The sequence below is a fragment of the Corvus kubaryi genome, unplaced genomic scaffold (genome assembly GCF_017639235.1).
Source record: "Corvus kubaryi isolate FWS band 111438036 unplaced genomic scaffold, C.kubaryi_AGA036_p1.0 37284, whole genome shotgun sequence".
Lineage (NCBI taxonomy): Eukaryota > Metazoa > Chordata > Aves > Passeriformes > Corvidae > Corvus > Corvus kubaryi.
This window is the reverse complement of record NW_024581088.1, coordinates 10,949,966-10,965,601: the sequence shown is the minus strand read 5'-3', so window position 1 is coordinate 10,965,601 and position 15,636 is coordinate 10,949,966. Positions and strand designations below refer to the sequence as shown.

The 15,636-nt window shown below is 38.7% G+C and overlaps 1 protein-coding gene across 6 annotated transcripts in view; it reads right to left on the bottom strand.

Moving 5' to 3' along the window:
• The window catches only part of PITPNM3 (PITPNM family member 3), a 55,558-nt gene that overhangs the window by 16,456 nt on the left and 23,466 nt on the right, over nucleotides 1-15,636 (bottom strand). For 3 of the 6 annotated variants that reach the window (XM_042026548.1, XM_042026550.1, XM_042026551.1), the window contains 7 exons: nucleotides 13,164-13,211; nucleotides 8,883-8,959; nucleotides 6,661-6,896; nucleotides 5,498-5,687; nucleotides 2,757-2,876; nucleotides 1,643-1,824; nucleotides 691-860 (listed from right to left, as the gene is read on the bottom strand). In XM_042026548.1, the coding sequence (XP_041882482.1) occupies nucleotides 691-860; nucleotides 1,643-1,824; nucleotides 2,757-2,876; nucleotides 5,498-5,687; nucleotides 6,661-6,896; nucleotides 8,883-8,959; nucleotides 13,164-13,211 (1,023 nt within the window). Of the gene's footprint in view, nucleotides 1-690; nucleotides 861-1,642; nucleotides 1,825-2,756; nucleotides 2,877-5,497; nucleotides 5,688-6,660; nucleotides 6,897-8,882; nucleotides 8,960-9,123; nucleotides 9,179-12,347; nucleotides 13,107-13,163; nucleotides 13,212-15,636 lie in introns of those variants that run through there. The other 3 variants (XM_042026549.1, XM_042026553.1, XM_042026552.1) reach the window with 3 other exon arrangements.

Here is a 15,636-nt window from a genome sequence, read left to right as displayed (position 1 = left end):
GAGCAGAGACTGAGGGAAGGACTACTGGCTAGGAAAAAAAAAACCCTTAGAGTTCTGAATTGTTGTCTCTTCTCATTATTGCAACAGGTTTTCTCCCTCACCTGATAAATGAATGCATCATTTCCTATAAAGATGCTGTGCTATCCAAAGCTCATACCATGCAAAGAGACAAAGCATGTGCTGAATAATGAAAAATAAAGTTTTTAACTGAAAAACTTAAAAAATCCAGATGCATTAGAAATAAAACTAAAAAATCCTTTTTGTGTCTGATCACTAGGCTCTGTTACTAGAGAGGAAGAATGGCTCACATGCAACACACCCGAGGGCCAAATCCACCCATGAAGCCAGACATGAACAAGAGACAATGCTGAACCAAGAAGAGATGTTATTTTTGGTATTGTTTTCAAGGACTGATCCTTGGTGAAGTGTGAGCTTCATGTTGTATGACATGGAATATATGATTAACAGCAGAACATAAGACACACTTCTGTAAGTGAGCAGTGAAATCCCTGGAACAATCCTCGTCACCTCAGTACCTACCTACATTAACGTTCCCATCTCTTAAAGGAAGAAACTTACCTCACTCCGTGATCTTTAACCAGGCTCCTTTATTTACCTCCTTTTTGTGTGAGTCTCTTTGTTTACAAAGGTCATTACACAACCTGTATTTTAACCCCAAAAAGAGCTTACCATCCAGACCAGGCAGAACAGTGCTCCTCATGGCCAGCACCAAACCAAGCGGTGATCCAAAAAGGAAGAAATCAGACACCTCAAATTCAAATCGGCCCAGATTTACTTCTGAGAGACTGGAATCCACAGGAGGAAGGTCTGCACCATCTTTCAACACGCTTGAGTGGATACTGAATAAAGAAAATACTGAATCAAAAATAATAAAAAGGGCATTCAGAAAAAAAGAACATTCCCAAAACAGGATGCTTAGAAAGCTCTAGCACTGGCATTTAGATCCAAGCCATACACCTTAAAACTGTAGAATGATTGCAATATAGCAGCCATGATTTTCAGTGCGGCTATTAAGTAAATTTACTACCTTCAACATGCAAGAGTTTCCTACAGTTATTTTATAGAACACTTGGTAAAGTTTTCCCAAAATCATGAATATTCAAGTTTACCTCCCCCCCCCTTTTAGCAGTACAAATGTATGCAAGTTCATTCTGAAACTTCTGCTACAAATGTTAACCTACTAAAGTTGTGTAAGGACAATGGTATTAAAAGGTTACAGTCAAAGTATGTTATCTGGGTACATAAAAACCATTGTTGTAATCTGCTCCTTGAGCTATGACCTAGAATTTTATTACTTCTCAACTGTTTTTAACAGATCAAAATTAATGATACTTATAGACAGCTTTTAATCTTTTAAGTGATTTAAAACACATCCATTTACTTTGTATGCATGAGGTAAATACAGATCACTTATTTCTTACTGACAGAAAAAGACTTATCTATCATTTAGTTCTGCTAGAGAATAAATACCTACACTCAGAAGCAGAAAAGTAGCCTATGAACCTGCTGCCCATCCATGAGACAGAACAGAAATAATAACAATGCCTCTGTGCTCTGGTGCTAACAGGCTCCATTCATTGGCAAGCCCATTTCTTTTACTCAGTCATCTACCACTAGCTACCTGGACAGGAATGCATGATGCTGGGTTATAGTGTCACAGTCGTAAGTGGATGAGTCACTCTGCTTCCGAGGCACCAGCTGCCTTTGCTTCTCATCCTCCATGATTCCCGAGATGTCAATATTGCTTTTGCTCAGGTGTTTGCTGTCACCCAGACTGGAGTCCTCTGCTAAGAGTGGATTATCCTTCAGAAAATGAGCAGAGCAAAGGGAAGATTCAGACAGGTAACAAAATACGAAAGAGCTTATATGAAATGCCTGCATTTATATACATGACCTCACTTTATCCAACAAAGGGTGGAAGGGACTAAAAATTTCTCTTTGCAGTAGAAGCAAAGAGATGAAAACTAAATTACCCTTCAAGATAAATAGCCTAAAAGCTGGAGGGAGAATCAGGAATCTGAGGGTGGAGAGGGGTGTGAGGGGTGGAAAGGAGGAGTAACACAAAAGCTTTATCCCTCATTACTTCATCATTCTTAGAGAACTAAAAATATCATAAGGTAATCAGAAGGGGTCTTACCTGAGTGCACAAAATGCACATTACAACATTAATGGTCCTGCTCATCGTGTTCCATGGATATGGGATCGGCTTTTTTGAGAAAGGGTGGGGCAGGGTGGGAAGGGGAAGGGGAAAGGGAAGGGGAAGGGGAAAGGGAAGGGAAAGGGAAAGGGAAAGGAAAAAGGAAAGGAAAAAGGAAAGGAAAAAGGAAAGGGGAAAGGGAAAGGGAAAGGGAAAGGGAAAGGGAAAGGGAAAGGGAAAGGGAAAGGGAAAGGAAAAGGAAAAGGGAAGGAAAGGAAGGTATTTTGACAAAAATGGCAGCCTGCCAGAGATTTCTGAGCAAGGACATATTTGCATCTACAGTTAGGGATACAATAAAGAGCACTTGGTAACCCTACTGCAAAGGCTAACAGATAAAGCCTTCACTACTGATTTCTGTATATCATAAACTGAAGCTGACAACTTAATTTTTAACAGCAAATTTTTGATAGACGGGCAGAATCCCACTCTATCATGGCAATTTACCAAATCCTTAAATTTTCTCTGGCTCATATGGAGCTGATTTCCTCCATGGAATGAATCTATAGGGTTTCAGCTGTGTGTATTTTTTTCTCTTCACCTGGATGCTGCTGATGCTTCCTCTCCTGCTACTGTTCCGACTTTCGTAAGCTGTATTAGAATTATAGCAGATGGCATCAAAGCCCAAAATTCCTCCAATGCAGTCACCTATGAGACACACCTGAAAAAAAGATTTTTTTGGGAGATGTAGCAAGTATTTTTAAAAGAGACAAAAAGCATCACGGCACTGCAGAGGAGTTTCTGTCTTACTTCATACCCTTGTTACTCATTTTTATACTTTGGTTTATATTGCAGTTACTTTCTTCTACTTTCTTTTATCTCCAGAAATATGCCCTACACCAAGAATATCTGTCCCAGGAACTATTTTGATGAGTGGGAGTTCTGCCAAATGGATTAGAACTCTTCCAGCTGCTTGCAGCCAGATTCCAGCTGGAAAAGTCCAGATCACTGGATGACCAGTGTCACAAAGATTTCAAGCCACTTAACATTTCCTTCAGAGTCATACAGAGGAGAGAACTTCAACAGATTGGCACTCCCCTGTCAGGACAAGGGAACAAAACTTTAAAATGAGATATTAAGCAGAGAAATTCACTCTTGCTTCACATTTAATATAAACATAGAAGCTATCTTCAAGGTATGGATCTGGCAATTAAAAATACATATACTACTAAAATTGGGAATTCTGGAGTAATTTTATGGTACACTAGAATCTCCCTCACAAGCCAATTCCACTGAACCCCTCCCCATCCCACATGAGATGATTCTTTCTCCCTGTTCCCCTGTCCATGCCTGAGCATGAGTAATAGCTTGATAACACGCTTCAGCAAGTCTCTCCTTCCAATTCTCAAACGGAAGCAATTGTCTAATCTGTTGTTCCCAACTCCGATTAGCAAAACAGAAAATATTACAAATCTTTAACTTACTTCTAAACTTAATTCAGCTTGGCTACAACACTAAACTACAAGTTTTGGATATAGCACGTTGTGCATTTTTTCTCTGAAGTGAAGAATGTTAGGAAAAGCGAGTACATTTCTTGTAGTCAACTAAAATTATAAAAAAACACTTTAAAAATAAAACAAAATATCAAAATACATTAAGGTGATATCTATCCTAAGGCATTTCTGGTTCTAAAGTTGTATATAATTGAACAGCATGCCAATTTACTCTCTGATTTTCAAATTCCTATGCTGCACAATGAAGTCCACAAAGAGCCGAAAATCATATGCTACAGGTAACCTTAATAAAATTAACAGCACTTTTTGTAGGGAATTGGCAATACCTTCTTCAATTTACCACTGTGTTTCTAATCCTTATTATTATTGGCATTAAGGTAATGGAGTTAATTTTTTCCAGATACTACGTAAAATCAAAAAGGCAACCTCTGATCTAATGAACTTGCAATGTAAATTGACAGAAGAGACAAAAATATGGAAGGAAAGACACACACAGGGTGTGTGTCAGGATATATGATATATATTCGATCAGTACAGGACTTACTCAGAGGCAGACCTGACATTTCTATTTAAAGAGCAAAGCAAAGCACTGTAGAAAGAGAAGTCACTTCCACTTTAACAGTGCTGCTAGTTGATAGTGAAAATTCTGTGGAACATACAGAGGTCTAGCAGACTCTTCCACAGGAAATAATATATATTATTTGTAAACTACAACAGGGAGACTTTTTTGTACCTTTTCCAAAGAAAAAAATCATAACACTAAGTTTCTATTGAGAAAATTTTCATACTATGTTTGTAACTGGTATCACTCTTTACATAATTTCACCTTTCATAATGTTCTGTCACTGCAATTGGGCTGGTTTTATGCTTTAAGCAATAACAGTTTACTATGTGTAGTAAAAATGCCTTCAAACCAAATTTTAGCCTAAAAATACTGATATATCACAGCATAACCTTATTAGTGCCATGGAAAAGAATCTGTTTGTGTAATAAGACACATGCTTCCCTTCAAAGTTTACACTGTACTCTATATTAAATGTATTTTCTTTCTTTTTCTGAAGTGTGGAGGTCACTGTTCTTAAAGGAAATGCATGCTTCTGGCCATTGTAGGTGGCCCCATTACAAAATAATACCAGTAACTCACACAGGGTATCAATATCATTTTTCTATGTGAAGCAGGAGATTTTGAAAACTAAAGATGGTGAAGCAGGAACAGTAATTGACAGTTACTGTCAGTTGGAAGAAACCTGTAGGTGACTTCACTGGTGTGCAGGTCACAACAGAAAATCACATAATTTCCCCAGAGTTAGAGAAGAAATCTGCACCACCACTAGCAGCTGAGTATTTGTCTTCTATGTTTCATTACTGACTATTGCTTTATTAATATAGTGATGGAGGCAAAGAAGAAATAATAGATCAGTACTGGATTTCTTAGGATCTTAAATACGTCCCAATTTTTCCATCAGCTGTGTCTGAAGAACTCATTAACACAGATGATCATTTGTCTCAGGCTTGTTCACTACATACCCTGCTTAAAGTACCATAGCAAAGTAAGAGGTTAGGAGTCAAAATGCTTGTGGGAGAATGTATATAGTCTTCCACCAGCTGAGTAAATCCACACGAGATAGTACATGGGATCCCAGAAGTGCCTGTCTTGTGCTGGACACTGAGAGAGCATTTTGTGTAGGTGATCCCATGCTAACATTCATTCATCGTATTTGTAGTGTTGTCCCACACTCATAACTCAAACCCCTCAACACAACGGCTTAAAAAGAAATAGCCTCGCTCTGAAGGAATTTTACTTTGATGTAAGAGAAAATAGTCCTACCTGCCCATTAAAACCAGCCCCATCAGTAGATTTGAGAAACTCATTGTAAACTTGATTTGCTCTACTGATCACCATGGCAACTGCATCCTGATACTGAGGAGATGAAACAGCCAGCAAAGGCAAGGCAGCCAGTGGGATGTGGTCTTCACTGCTGCTGAGACAGTTCTCATCATAGCTGTAAGGATTTAGGCTAGAAAAGGACATGTCATCATCAGGAAAACTTCAAGAGGCAGGACACAGCATCAGAGAATGAGCAGTTAGCAACAGAAATGGGTTGGGCTATTGCAGTTCACAATGAGCGAACGTGGGAAGGATCCTTTTCTCATCGAATTCAACTGCTTAGAAAAACCAAGGCATTACTGCTTTAGGTGAATGGGATCATACTAGAAGGCATTTCTGCAGTTAAACATACTTGGTGCAATTGCTCTACATACAACTAGACATAATTTTGAATGGCAATGACATGATTACATTTCAGCTTTTGTTTTCCCCCTGTATAATAACTCCCTACGCCGAAGAGCAGGATCCAACCATCACAATGAAACAGTTTCCTAGAACACAGTGTGACAGGTGTATTGTTCAAAAGCATATAAAGATGTTTTTCCCAGTGTCCAATCTTTTCAAAAAGATGAAACAAAGCTGCACACATTCTGAAATCATAGTAAATATTTGCATAGTAACATCTGGCAAAAAGGAGGCAACTTGATTGAAAAAGCAACATTTTCATGCTTAGAAAAACAGAAATCAAGAAAATCTGATTCTCTCCTCCCCTCACCAGAGTTCAACAGTTAATCCTGGTTTGCACTTGTAGAAGAGTTGAAGCAGTCCCAGGAGTATGTGTTTCTTTCTCCTTTCTCTATTGTGCCATTTAAAATATTTATGTCACAGAAAGTAATGTTACTTGAAAACATTCTCTCATTCAATGAGTGAATTTCAAGACTGAAAAAGCAGCTGAGGAAGAGCAGCTACTGAAGTGGATACATCCAATAAAAATGGTTTTTAAAACAAATTCATCCACTTAGGATGAAAGATTGGCGCAAGTCTTGCAGTCAGCAAAAGATTAGAAATTATTAGCAAAATTTCATTATGAAATATATGGGTCACAGAAAGCTATTCAAAACCACAATGCAAAACCAAACACCAGGAAATACAAATCAACTTACCTGGAAACAAGAGAGAAAGCTGCTGAACAGATTGCTGGGCAGGGAACAAGTCTCATTAAGATGTGGCCTGAAGAAGCAGGGAAATGGGCTCGGGTCACTTTCTCAAACACAGAACTGAAGGTGTTGATGTCTGCCAGCTTGCTGTTGTGGTCTCCACTCCCAGTGTCTAATATGTTTCCCCCATGTAGGATCAAAATTAACACGTGAGTTTTGCAGTTCTGGTGTTGAACTCCTTCCTGTGAGAAAAACAGGAAATAAGAAAGGAGGCGGCATTTTTATGGACTTCGTTACTTTATTTGGTGGCAACATTAGCAGTGATTTTTTTTTTCCTCCCACCCCCACTGTGATAATTTTGTGGTATTTGCTTTCACGGGAGTGGGCGGGGGCATGTGTGTGCACGTGTGCACATGCACATGTCCTGTTCCATTTAATTCAAGTACGTCTGAATCATACAGAGCCCACTATGCTCTGACACAAACCCTGTGCAGCACAGATGTAGGTTTCAGGTCAACAAAGATTAAGACAGTTTTGTGTACATCAGAAATTACTTTAAATACTCTGAGCCTGGAGAAAAATTCCAACCTCCACAGGCAGCGTAAGCGATCATCTAAGTATCCTAATGATTGCTTCATTTACTGGCAAGGTTCTCATTCAAATCACCACAAGTCCAAAATAGACAAATTTCTCTGCAAGTGAAAACATTCAGCAAAAGCAGATGATACCATTATCTCAGACTTTTGACACTGGCAGCTTCTTATTAAAATGAAAGATGGTGGTAATTCACCCAGACACTTAATGAAAAAGTAAAAAAATGCATCATTGCTGATATCCATAAAACTCACAGACAAATTTATTAATATGTAAATAGGCACATACACAGACAATAATCAGCATGCTTTGCAGATAACAGATATTTCCTACTTGAAACTGGAAAAGCATTTTAAATATCTCACAAATTCACCTTTTTTTTCCTCTTTACCCCTTGAGACTCGTGTGTACTCAAAGAACTCAGTAATACATTAAAAGATTAGATTTTTTGTTGTTAAATCTTGCTGCTATTTTCTTCTTCACTTTGGATGAGATGATTCCTGAAGATTTCTACTTCCTGACCAAATATGAACACACAGCAAAAACAACAGTAATATTTTTTGTCTAAAGATTGTTAAATGCTAGATTGGGTGATTTACTCAGCATCAGGCAATGTTCTGGACAGTTTATTTTTAAGTTCTGGAGTGAAGGGAAATGGGAAACTTAAGCACTTGTATAATGGTGACAGAGAAATGGCTGAAAATGAAAGAATTGTAGGTTATTCCACTATCTCTCTTCAGCCCATGAATTTTAGTACCCAGAAGTATTCATTGTGAAGGCATTTTGCTGACCTGACCTGTATCTGCTTAAATACAGGAGAATCATAGAAGCATTTTTCAGGTTCCACTTTTCCATGCACTAATTTACAATTTCCTTCTCCATAAGGTGTCATTCCAGCTTTCATAAGAGAAATTTAATTCCCTTTAGAAGCTAAATGTAGTTCCTTCCATGGACAATGCCTGCTTGTAAATAAGCAGCACTGCTGAGGAGATGATGGAACTGAAAGCTTCAAAAAGCAAAAACTCAAGTGGGTCAATATTGCTGAAGTCACTGGTATGAGAAGTCTCTCAGCTGGATTTAACTGGTATCTTTCACAGGAAGACTCAAAGGGAATAAAATTAATTTGCCTCTCAGCAGTAGCTCAGCCATGACTTAGAGAAGGTGCTCAAGAACAAATCAACTGGACATCTGAAGTCAATCAATGACTGTCACCATTTTCAGGGGGTTGTAGGATTGAGTTCTTCAAAAGTGGTAAAGTAGACATTTCCACTACCTGTCCTACGTGTAGACAGAGGACCTTAATCAGTTTGCTGGAAGGTCTACAATGTGTTGAGATTCTTTCCTGCTTCTAAAACCAGGCAATTCTGTTATTACCAATTTCATGACTGCTGCTTCACAAAACCTGTATTTCCAGTTAATTACTAAGCAGACATAACAATTTCTCTTCAGAAAATGGAGTCCTTTTTCCACCTAAGTATGCAATGTCTAAAAATCTTGTGATGATTTTCAGTGATTGCATGTGCACCTACTAAACGAAACCATCAAATGAGTTTACAATTTCATAATACAATATGACAGTATTTTCACCTGTCTACTTGAAAATCAGCACAGCTTGTTTTAGGAAACAATCTCACCTCATTGTCCTCATGTATTTCAATACTGCCTTGTGCAGGGAACCTTTGTTTTCTTAAAGAGGCTCTATATAATTCACCTGAATGGAAAAGAGACATATTAGTCATATAAGTATCTGCCTGCTACATCTTTCACAGACATCTATGCAGGTAAGGCACATTTCTAATTTCAAGAGAGAAAGTTCTGTTCACATGAAATCCTGTAGACAAACAGAACAATACACAAAGTTTCTTGCAGGCCTACATATTAGAGGCTCTTCTATTCTTAGCAGCAACATACAGAACAGGATTCAGGTCCTTATACAGAGGCATGTAGTGCCAGTACAGCTGCTGTTGATCATCTGTGCCTTTCTGAAGCAGCAGCAGAAGAGGTCACCTGAGGTCCTGCATCACTCCGCTCATCCCATAAAGGTATCTTAGATACTTTGGTATGTCTTGTAAGCTGAAAAATAGGAAGTGACGTTGCAGAGAAACACACTGCTTTGCCAATACCTTTTCATAACAGGTTCATGCATCCAACATCTTCAATTATAAACGCAACAATGAAAGTTTCTGCATTGACTTTGGAGCATGACCAAACAGACTCAAAGACCTACTTGTCTGCTCTTTAGGCAGCCTGGCTGGGCAGCAGCCTGATCTAAGTGGTGAAAAATTCCTGATACCAGCTTTAAGATTAAGAGATTGTCCACTATCTTGCCTTGGGAAAGAACACTTAAAAAGCTTTTCTTTGCAGAAAGCGTGATCAAACACTGGAACAGGTTTCCTAGAGAGCTGTCAATGCCCCAAGCCTGTTGGTGTTTAAGAAGCATTTAAGACATTGCCCTTAACAACATGCTTTAACTTCTGTTCAGCCGTGAAGTGGTCAGGCAGTTGGACTACATGATCATTACAGGTTTCTTCCAACTGAAAATATTCTATTCTGTTCTATTCTATTCTATTAATTTTACAGCTGGCTGTGAAAAAGCGTGACCTCTGAACAAATCTTCTCTGGCCTTAAGGTCAGAGAAAAAGATGATACAGCACTATCCAGGTTTTTTTTTTGCATTGTTTCTTCATTGAAGAAAATTGCTACCGGCTCTTTCTGGTCTCTTCACAATGCAGTATTTTTTTTTTTTCTACCGTTGCATCTTAGTTACCTGGGAAACAGCTGTAAGATGAAATTTGATTAGCAAATGTTGTGGTTAGCTCTTTGGGGAGGGAAAATGTGCTTTTCCCTCCGACAGTGATGGAATTCCAGACAAGATGTGAATCCTAGTCCCGTAACAACTCCTCTTCACTCTTATGGGAGGGGAGGAGGCTTTTAAACCCTCGTGAGTGATGATGCTAGAAATTTGTAATTTAAAATTTCAGCTGATTGAGTTTGCAGTCTTAAAATTCCACTCATCTCATGTTAGCTGTTCCTAGAGAAACTAGGAAGCCTTCCTCCCTCCAAGACAGACACAAGTTTTAGGAGTTAAAGAGAGATGATTGTACCAAATAATTACACCAAAATAGATAACAGACAGCTTTCAGGATTTAGACACATTTACCTTCATTTCTTCCAGCATGCCAGAAGAAAATAAATACACCCCATAATGCTATAGTTGGCTCAGTTTACTTTTCCTTAGCATTAGGAGTTCACACCTTCTTTGAGGTTCTATGCCATTTGTCTACAGGCAGTCTGCCAGACCTTAAGAGAGTGGAATGTAATTTTCACCTCACCAAGAACACTGCTTAAGCAGGGTCTGGCCAGGTTATTCTGAAAGCCCTGAATTTAGTCCAAAACACATTTTGAACATTCTACTCTTCTGCATTAGGACTGAGACTGAATTCTACAGCACATTCTACCAATATTATCCCTTACAGCCACTGTAAATTTATTTAGCCCCTGTGTCTACACTTCTCTGTATTTAAAATTGAGGCAATTATTCTTGCCTTTCTGACAGGCAAGGATTTAATGTATCAGTAATTTAATACTTGTATAAAACAAAAGAGTACAACAAAACCCACAACATCAGAAAGCAAACCTAACATCATAAACCCTAAAATTCCACCAAATGCAACTGCTTTCTGAAATTCTCTGCAATGTAATGCTGACCTCATTATTAAACAACTATGTCAACAATAGAAATTTAGAAGTTCCATTTTTGGGGAGATCATCAATTTAAAAACATTTAAATTAAATTAAAGGGATTTAAAACTAAAGTCTTCGTTATAAAAAATCAGCAGGAACTATTGAGCACTTTTTGGTCAGGACCATGTATCAGCCCATTGAGAACTACCCTACTAGTTAAATGGCTCTCAGTAACATGTGGTACCAAAACAAACTTAGGTGAGGTAGGTGAGTCAAAACAGAAAGTGACACTTGCCTATTGCTTACCAGATACTGAACTATAAGGAAGACAGCACACAGTCCTAAAACAAATGCAACCCCAAGAGAAAAACTGCTTTTCATTCTAGCAGTCAACAGTCAGGAACAGTGGACACCATCTAAACTAACTTATTTAATGAGTGGTATACCAAGTATTTCTGCAGACAGAAACATATCCTGCTAACACAGATACCAGTGAGCTAGTGTGTCTGGCAGGGATTGTTTCAGACTCAAATTCCCACTGGAACTGGTATATAAATATACATATATACACATGCACACATGTTCATCAGTGATTTAGAGAGGCACTAAGCAAGTTCTGCATCTCTACTCAGTTACTTTGTCTGAAGTAACTTGTTGCCCTGTCTCTTCACATGGAGTACATCAGATCTCAAGACTGCCACGAGAAGAAAGCCAGGTGAAAGGAAAAACTCTGAGTGATTCAACACCTCAAAGCAGGCATGAAAGGCAGGGGTTTGATACATGACCAAAAAAATAAGTTATTTCCCTGAATCTAGTAGAAGAGAATTTGTATGATCATTCCCAAACTTCTGAGATCATGAGGTAAAGTTCAAAGCCATACTAAAAATCAAGTGAGGTCCTCTTTTTTTTATGACACAGACCATTTCAAATATCCCTAATATTTTGCCATGTTAATTTAGAGGAGAAAAAAAAATTTAGAGGAGAAAAAAAAAGAGAACTTGTGTTGGCTACAAAACATAAAGTGGCAATAGTCCCAAAAGAAAACTGCTATTTCCATTATCACGCCCTCATGAGAAATGATGCCGTTTCTTGCCATCTGCTGCACTATTGCTAGCCCTTTATAATGACAAATCCATCATAAGAAATATGTTCATATGAAGGCTGTGACATATGCTTTCTATTAACAAATGAGAAAGAATACTGTAAATATACTGCAGATGCAGTTTTGCAAACTGCACTGTTTATAGGAAAATAATGGCATGCATCACTGAGCCCAATCGTGCTCTGAAAACCACAACATGAGATAGTTCCTGTGTTAACTTTCACAGTTTCTTCATTGAATGAGTCTTATACATACACATGCTACCAGATCTCGTAAATTACTACTATAGAGAACAGAAGAAGAAGAAACACACAGGATTTAGCTGAGGATCTTGACTCAAAATGCTCCACAGCTCCAGTTACCAGACCTGGCCAGATGGGAGAAGTATGATTTCCAAAAAGGAAGGGGTTGGCACCTAGTGACAGCATGTCCTTACAAACAGAGCTGCAGGAATAAAGAACCAACATTTCACTGTGAACTCCAGGAAGGTAACGGACAATGTCCCCAGAGAGAACTGTGATGAAAGAAAACACCCTCATTAACACCATACACTTCTATAAGTCAATTCTCGCTCTTTAGCAAGCAAGGCAAAACCATAGAAATATCAAAAGCAGAGCCACATGTAAATACACTCCTTGAAGTTGGGCACCAGCAGCAAAGGAACCCTAGCAATGCCAGGCTTGGCACTACTTTTCATTCTTATAGCACTCAGAAATTTGAACAGTAACACTTCTTGCACCTCCCTAAGCAGAGATGGAAGGAGGAAGTCCAGAGCACAAAGCACTGAAGGCTCCTACACTCCAAACTGAGCCATGTTGTACTGCCCTGTGTGAGCTATTGTGTACACCAGCAGCTTCACTCTCCAGTGCTCTACCTCCACCACTCCAGCCAACACTATAAGACAATAATGCATTAAATAATCTCATAGGCACTTTCCTGGTACATTTTAATAATCCATGGTGAAAATAATTAAATTTAAAAGAAAATTTAAAAGAATCATGATCCCTCCACATGCATTTCTCTTCTCAGTGTAACATACCACAAGGCCTGTGCTAGTTAACAACTCTACTCTATTACTATCTCTAGTTGTTGAATAGCTTTGGTACAAAGAAAAATTAGAACAACTCACGTTGTTTTTCCTGTAGAAAGCCAGATGAGCAAAATGCAGACTCTTCACCTGCAAAAGAAAGAAACCACAATGTAAACTAAAATTGCTTTACATGAACATCAAGTTCTTTACTTTTTCTCCTGTGTTGCTGTAAATATTTTGCAACTGACTACTACTATGCAGATTTCAAAAACCCCCATTGGCTTCCGTGGGAATAGATCAGCATATGACACACCTGACAACTTCTGGAATCTATTAATCAAAATGGTTATGCTAGAAGCTAGATTTTATTCTTCATTTCAAGAAAGGCATCATAAAAAATGAAACTTGTAGGTAGGTAGGGAGGAATCTATTTGATAGAGGAATGTAGGTAGGAATCTATTTGATCACCTGCAGCACTAGTCACTGAATCTCTTAATAACTAAGAATTGGCATAACTTACCTAGCAATACAAACCAGATTCTTATTACAAATATTTAATTAGCAGTTGTTTAAAGAATATTTTTGTCCTTCCATTCTCTTCCACAGTCTACCCGTCCAAGGAAAGTTGCAAGTACAAAGAGATTTTCTCAGATCTAAATACAAAAACCTAATCTACAGAGACATAAGGATACGGGAATAAAGGCCCTTCCTATAGATAAAGTGCTCTGGCCATTACTACCATGGAGGGTAAACACCTTTGCCATCATTTGTCCACGACAAAACCCAAAGGTATCAGCCTACCTCTACCTACACCTACCATCACAGCTGGAATGAGAACACAGGTCTCTCAATCCCTTCTCTAGGTTCTTTCTTCAGAGGCCCAGGCAACATTTACTTTTTTTTTCCAGAGCCAACCTACCACTTGAGTACATTCACACCTGCAACAGACACAGCACGCTGCTCCTGGAGCACAGCCTGACTCAACAACAGAGGCAACATCCTGTTGCAGGTGTTTGGCATCAAAGAACAGAACGGCAAATGACAAGGACCAGGGACGCCGGTGGCCCTCTACGATACTGTGAATAAAACTGCATGTGCTGCTGTTGCCTCCCCACTGATTTGCTTGTGTTCAATGAAAGCTTCTGCCTAGTGTCTAAGACTTTAGAACTTGTCTGCACTGTTTCTCAATCTCATGAATTAAAAACACTGTTATGCTAAATCCAGCTAGCGTTAATACATAAAGACTAATAATAATGTTTAAGTCCTCTGATGGATGCAGCAGTACTGCAACTATTCTCTATTTTTTCAGGTGCTCCAACTATCACAGTTGACAATTTGGTTTTGAAGGGAATAAAAAGAACAGAAAAAATGTCAGGCTTTTAATATACAGCAAAGAAATCTCCTTTAGTCCACTCTTTGTGCAAGCTGTACTTGCAGTACACTGCTGTACCTCACCTTTGAGGAATGAAAATAATTTGAATTAGCTATTTCCAAACTTCACATATAATCTTTCATTTTCAGTTCCTTTCCAGGACAATTCACAGACTGTTGTTCTGCCAAAGAGGTTGGGTCACAACTGTTACCTGCTTTCAGCTTACCAGAGAAGAAGTATTAACTGCAACAGCTCATAGAGAGAGTCATTGCTGAGGCAAAGCAGCTATCAGTCACTCCCTTGGGAACAACGTGTGAAGTTCTCAGGAATGTGAGAGCTAAAAGCAAAAACCAGACCTCTGTGCCAAGAGCACAGACCAGCTTTCTGAAGTGCTTGTATACACAATCCCACAAATTACAACATGTACAACAATGGGTTTCATGAATAAAATTCCTTCCTGTGGCAGCTTTGAATGGCTGTGCAGATAGAAACTCTACATCGCAAAAGAACAGCTCTCGACAGATACTGAAGAGACATCCACTACAGAACTAAAATTAATTTTTATTTGGTAGGTTTAAGAAACAGACAGTTACTTTATTTTTCATCACACAATATATTTAACAGATTCTGAAAAAAATGCCACTTCTCTGTCCCAGAATTGAAGGATGATCTGCAAGTACTCTTACTTGCATGCTACTAAAAAAAATAAAATTAAAAAAAAAATCAGGAGGGTGTTTTTTGGGCAGTGTTGAAACCAGAATAGAAGCCACCTTATTGTCCCACAAAAGATTGGTAAAACCAGTAGAAATAACCTTCTGTATTCTTCAGAGAAAGCAGCTGCAGGTAAAAATAAGAGTCACAAAGTTACCTTTAGTGTCATGCCGTGGTACACCGCCAATATACATACATTAGATTTGTAGCCTGCAGCCATTACACACACATGTGCTCCTGAGATGTCAGAGGGCATTTTGTACAATTCTTGTCTCTTGTTCTGCTCTCACCTGGGATTACATCAATAATGGGTTCAGAGTTAGAGGATAGCACAGCAGAACAGAGTGCCTCAGGACCAAGGAGATACCAGGGGAATTGTTCTCTTCTTTCTTCCCTCACACATCCAGTCCTGCAATACTGGCCAAAAAGGTGCCAGCAAGCTTTATGGCATACATGACTTTCTGCGCTCTAATAATCTGAATTTGTGTA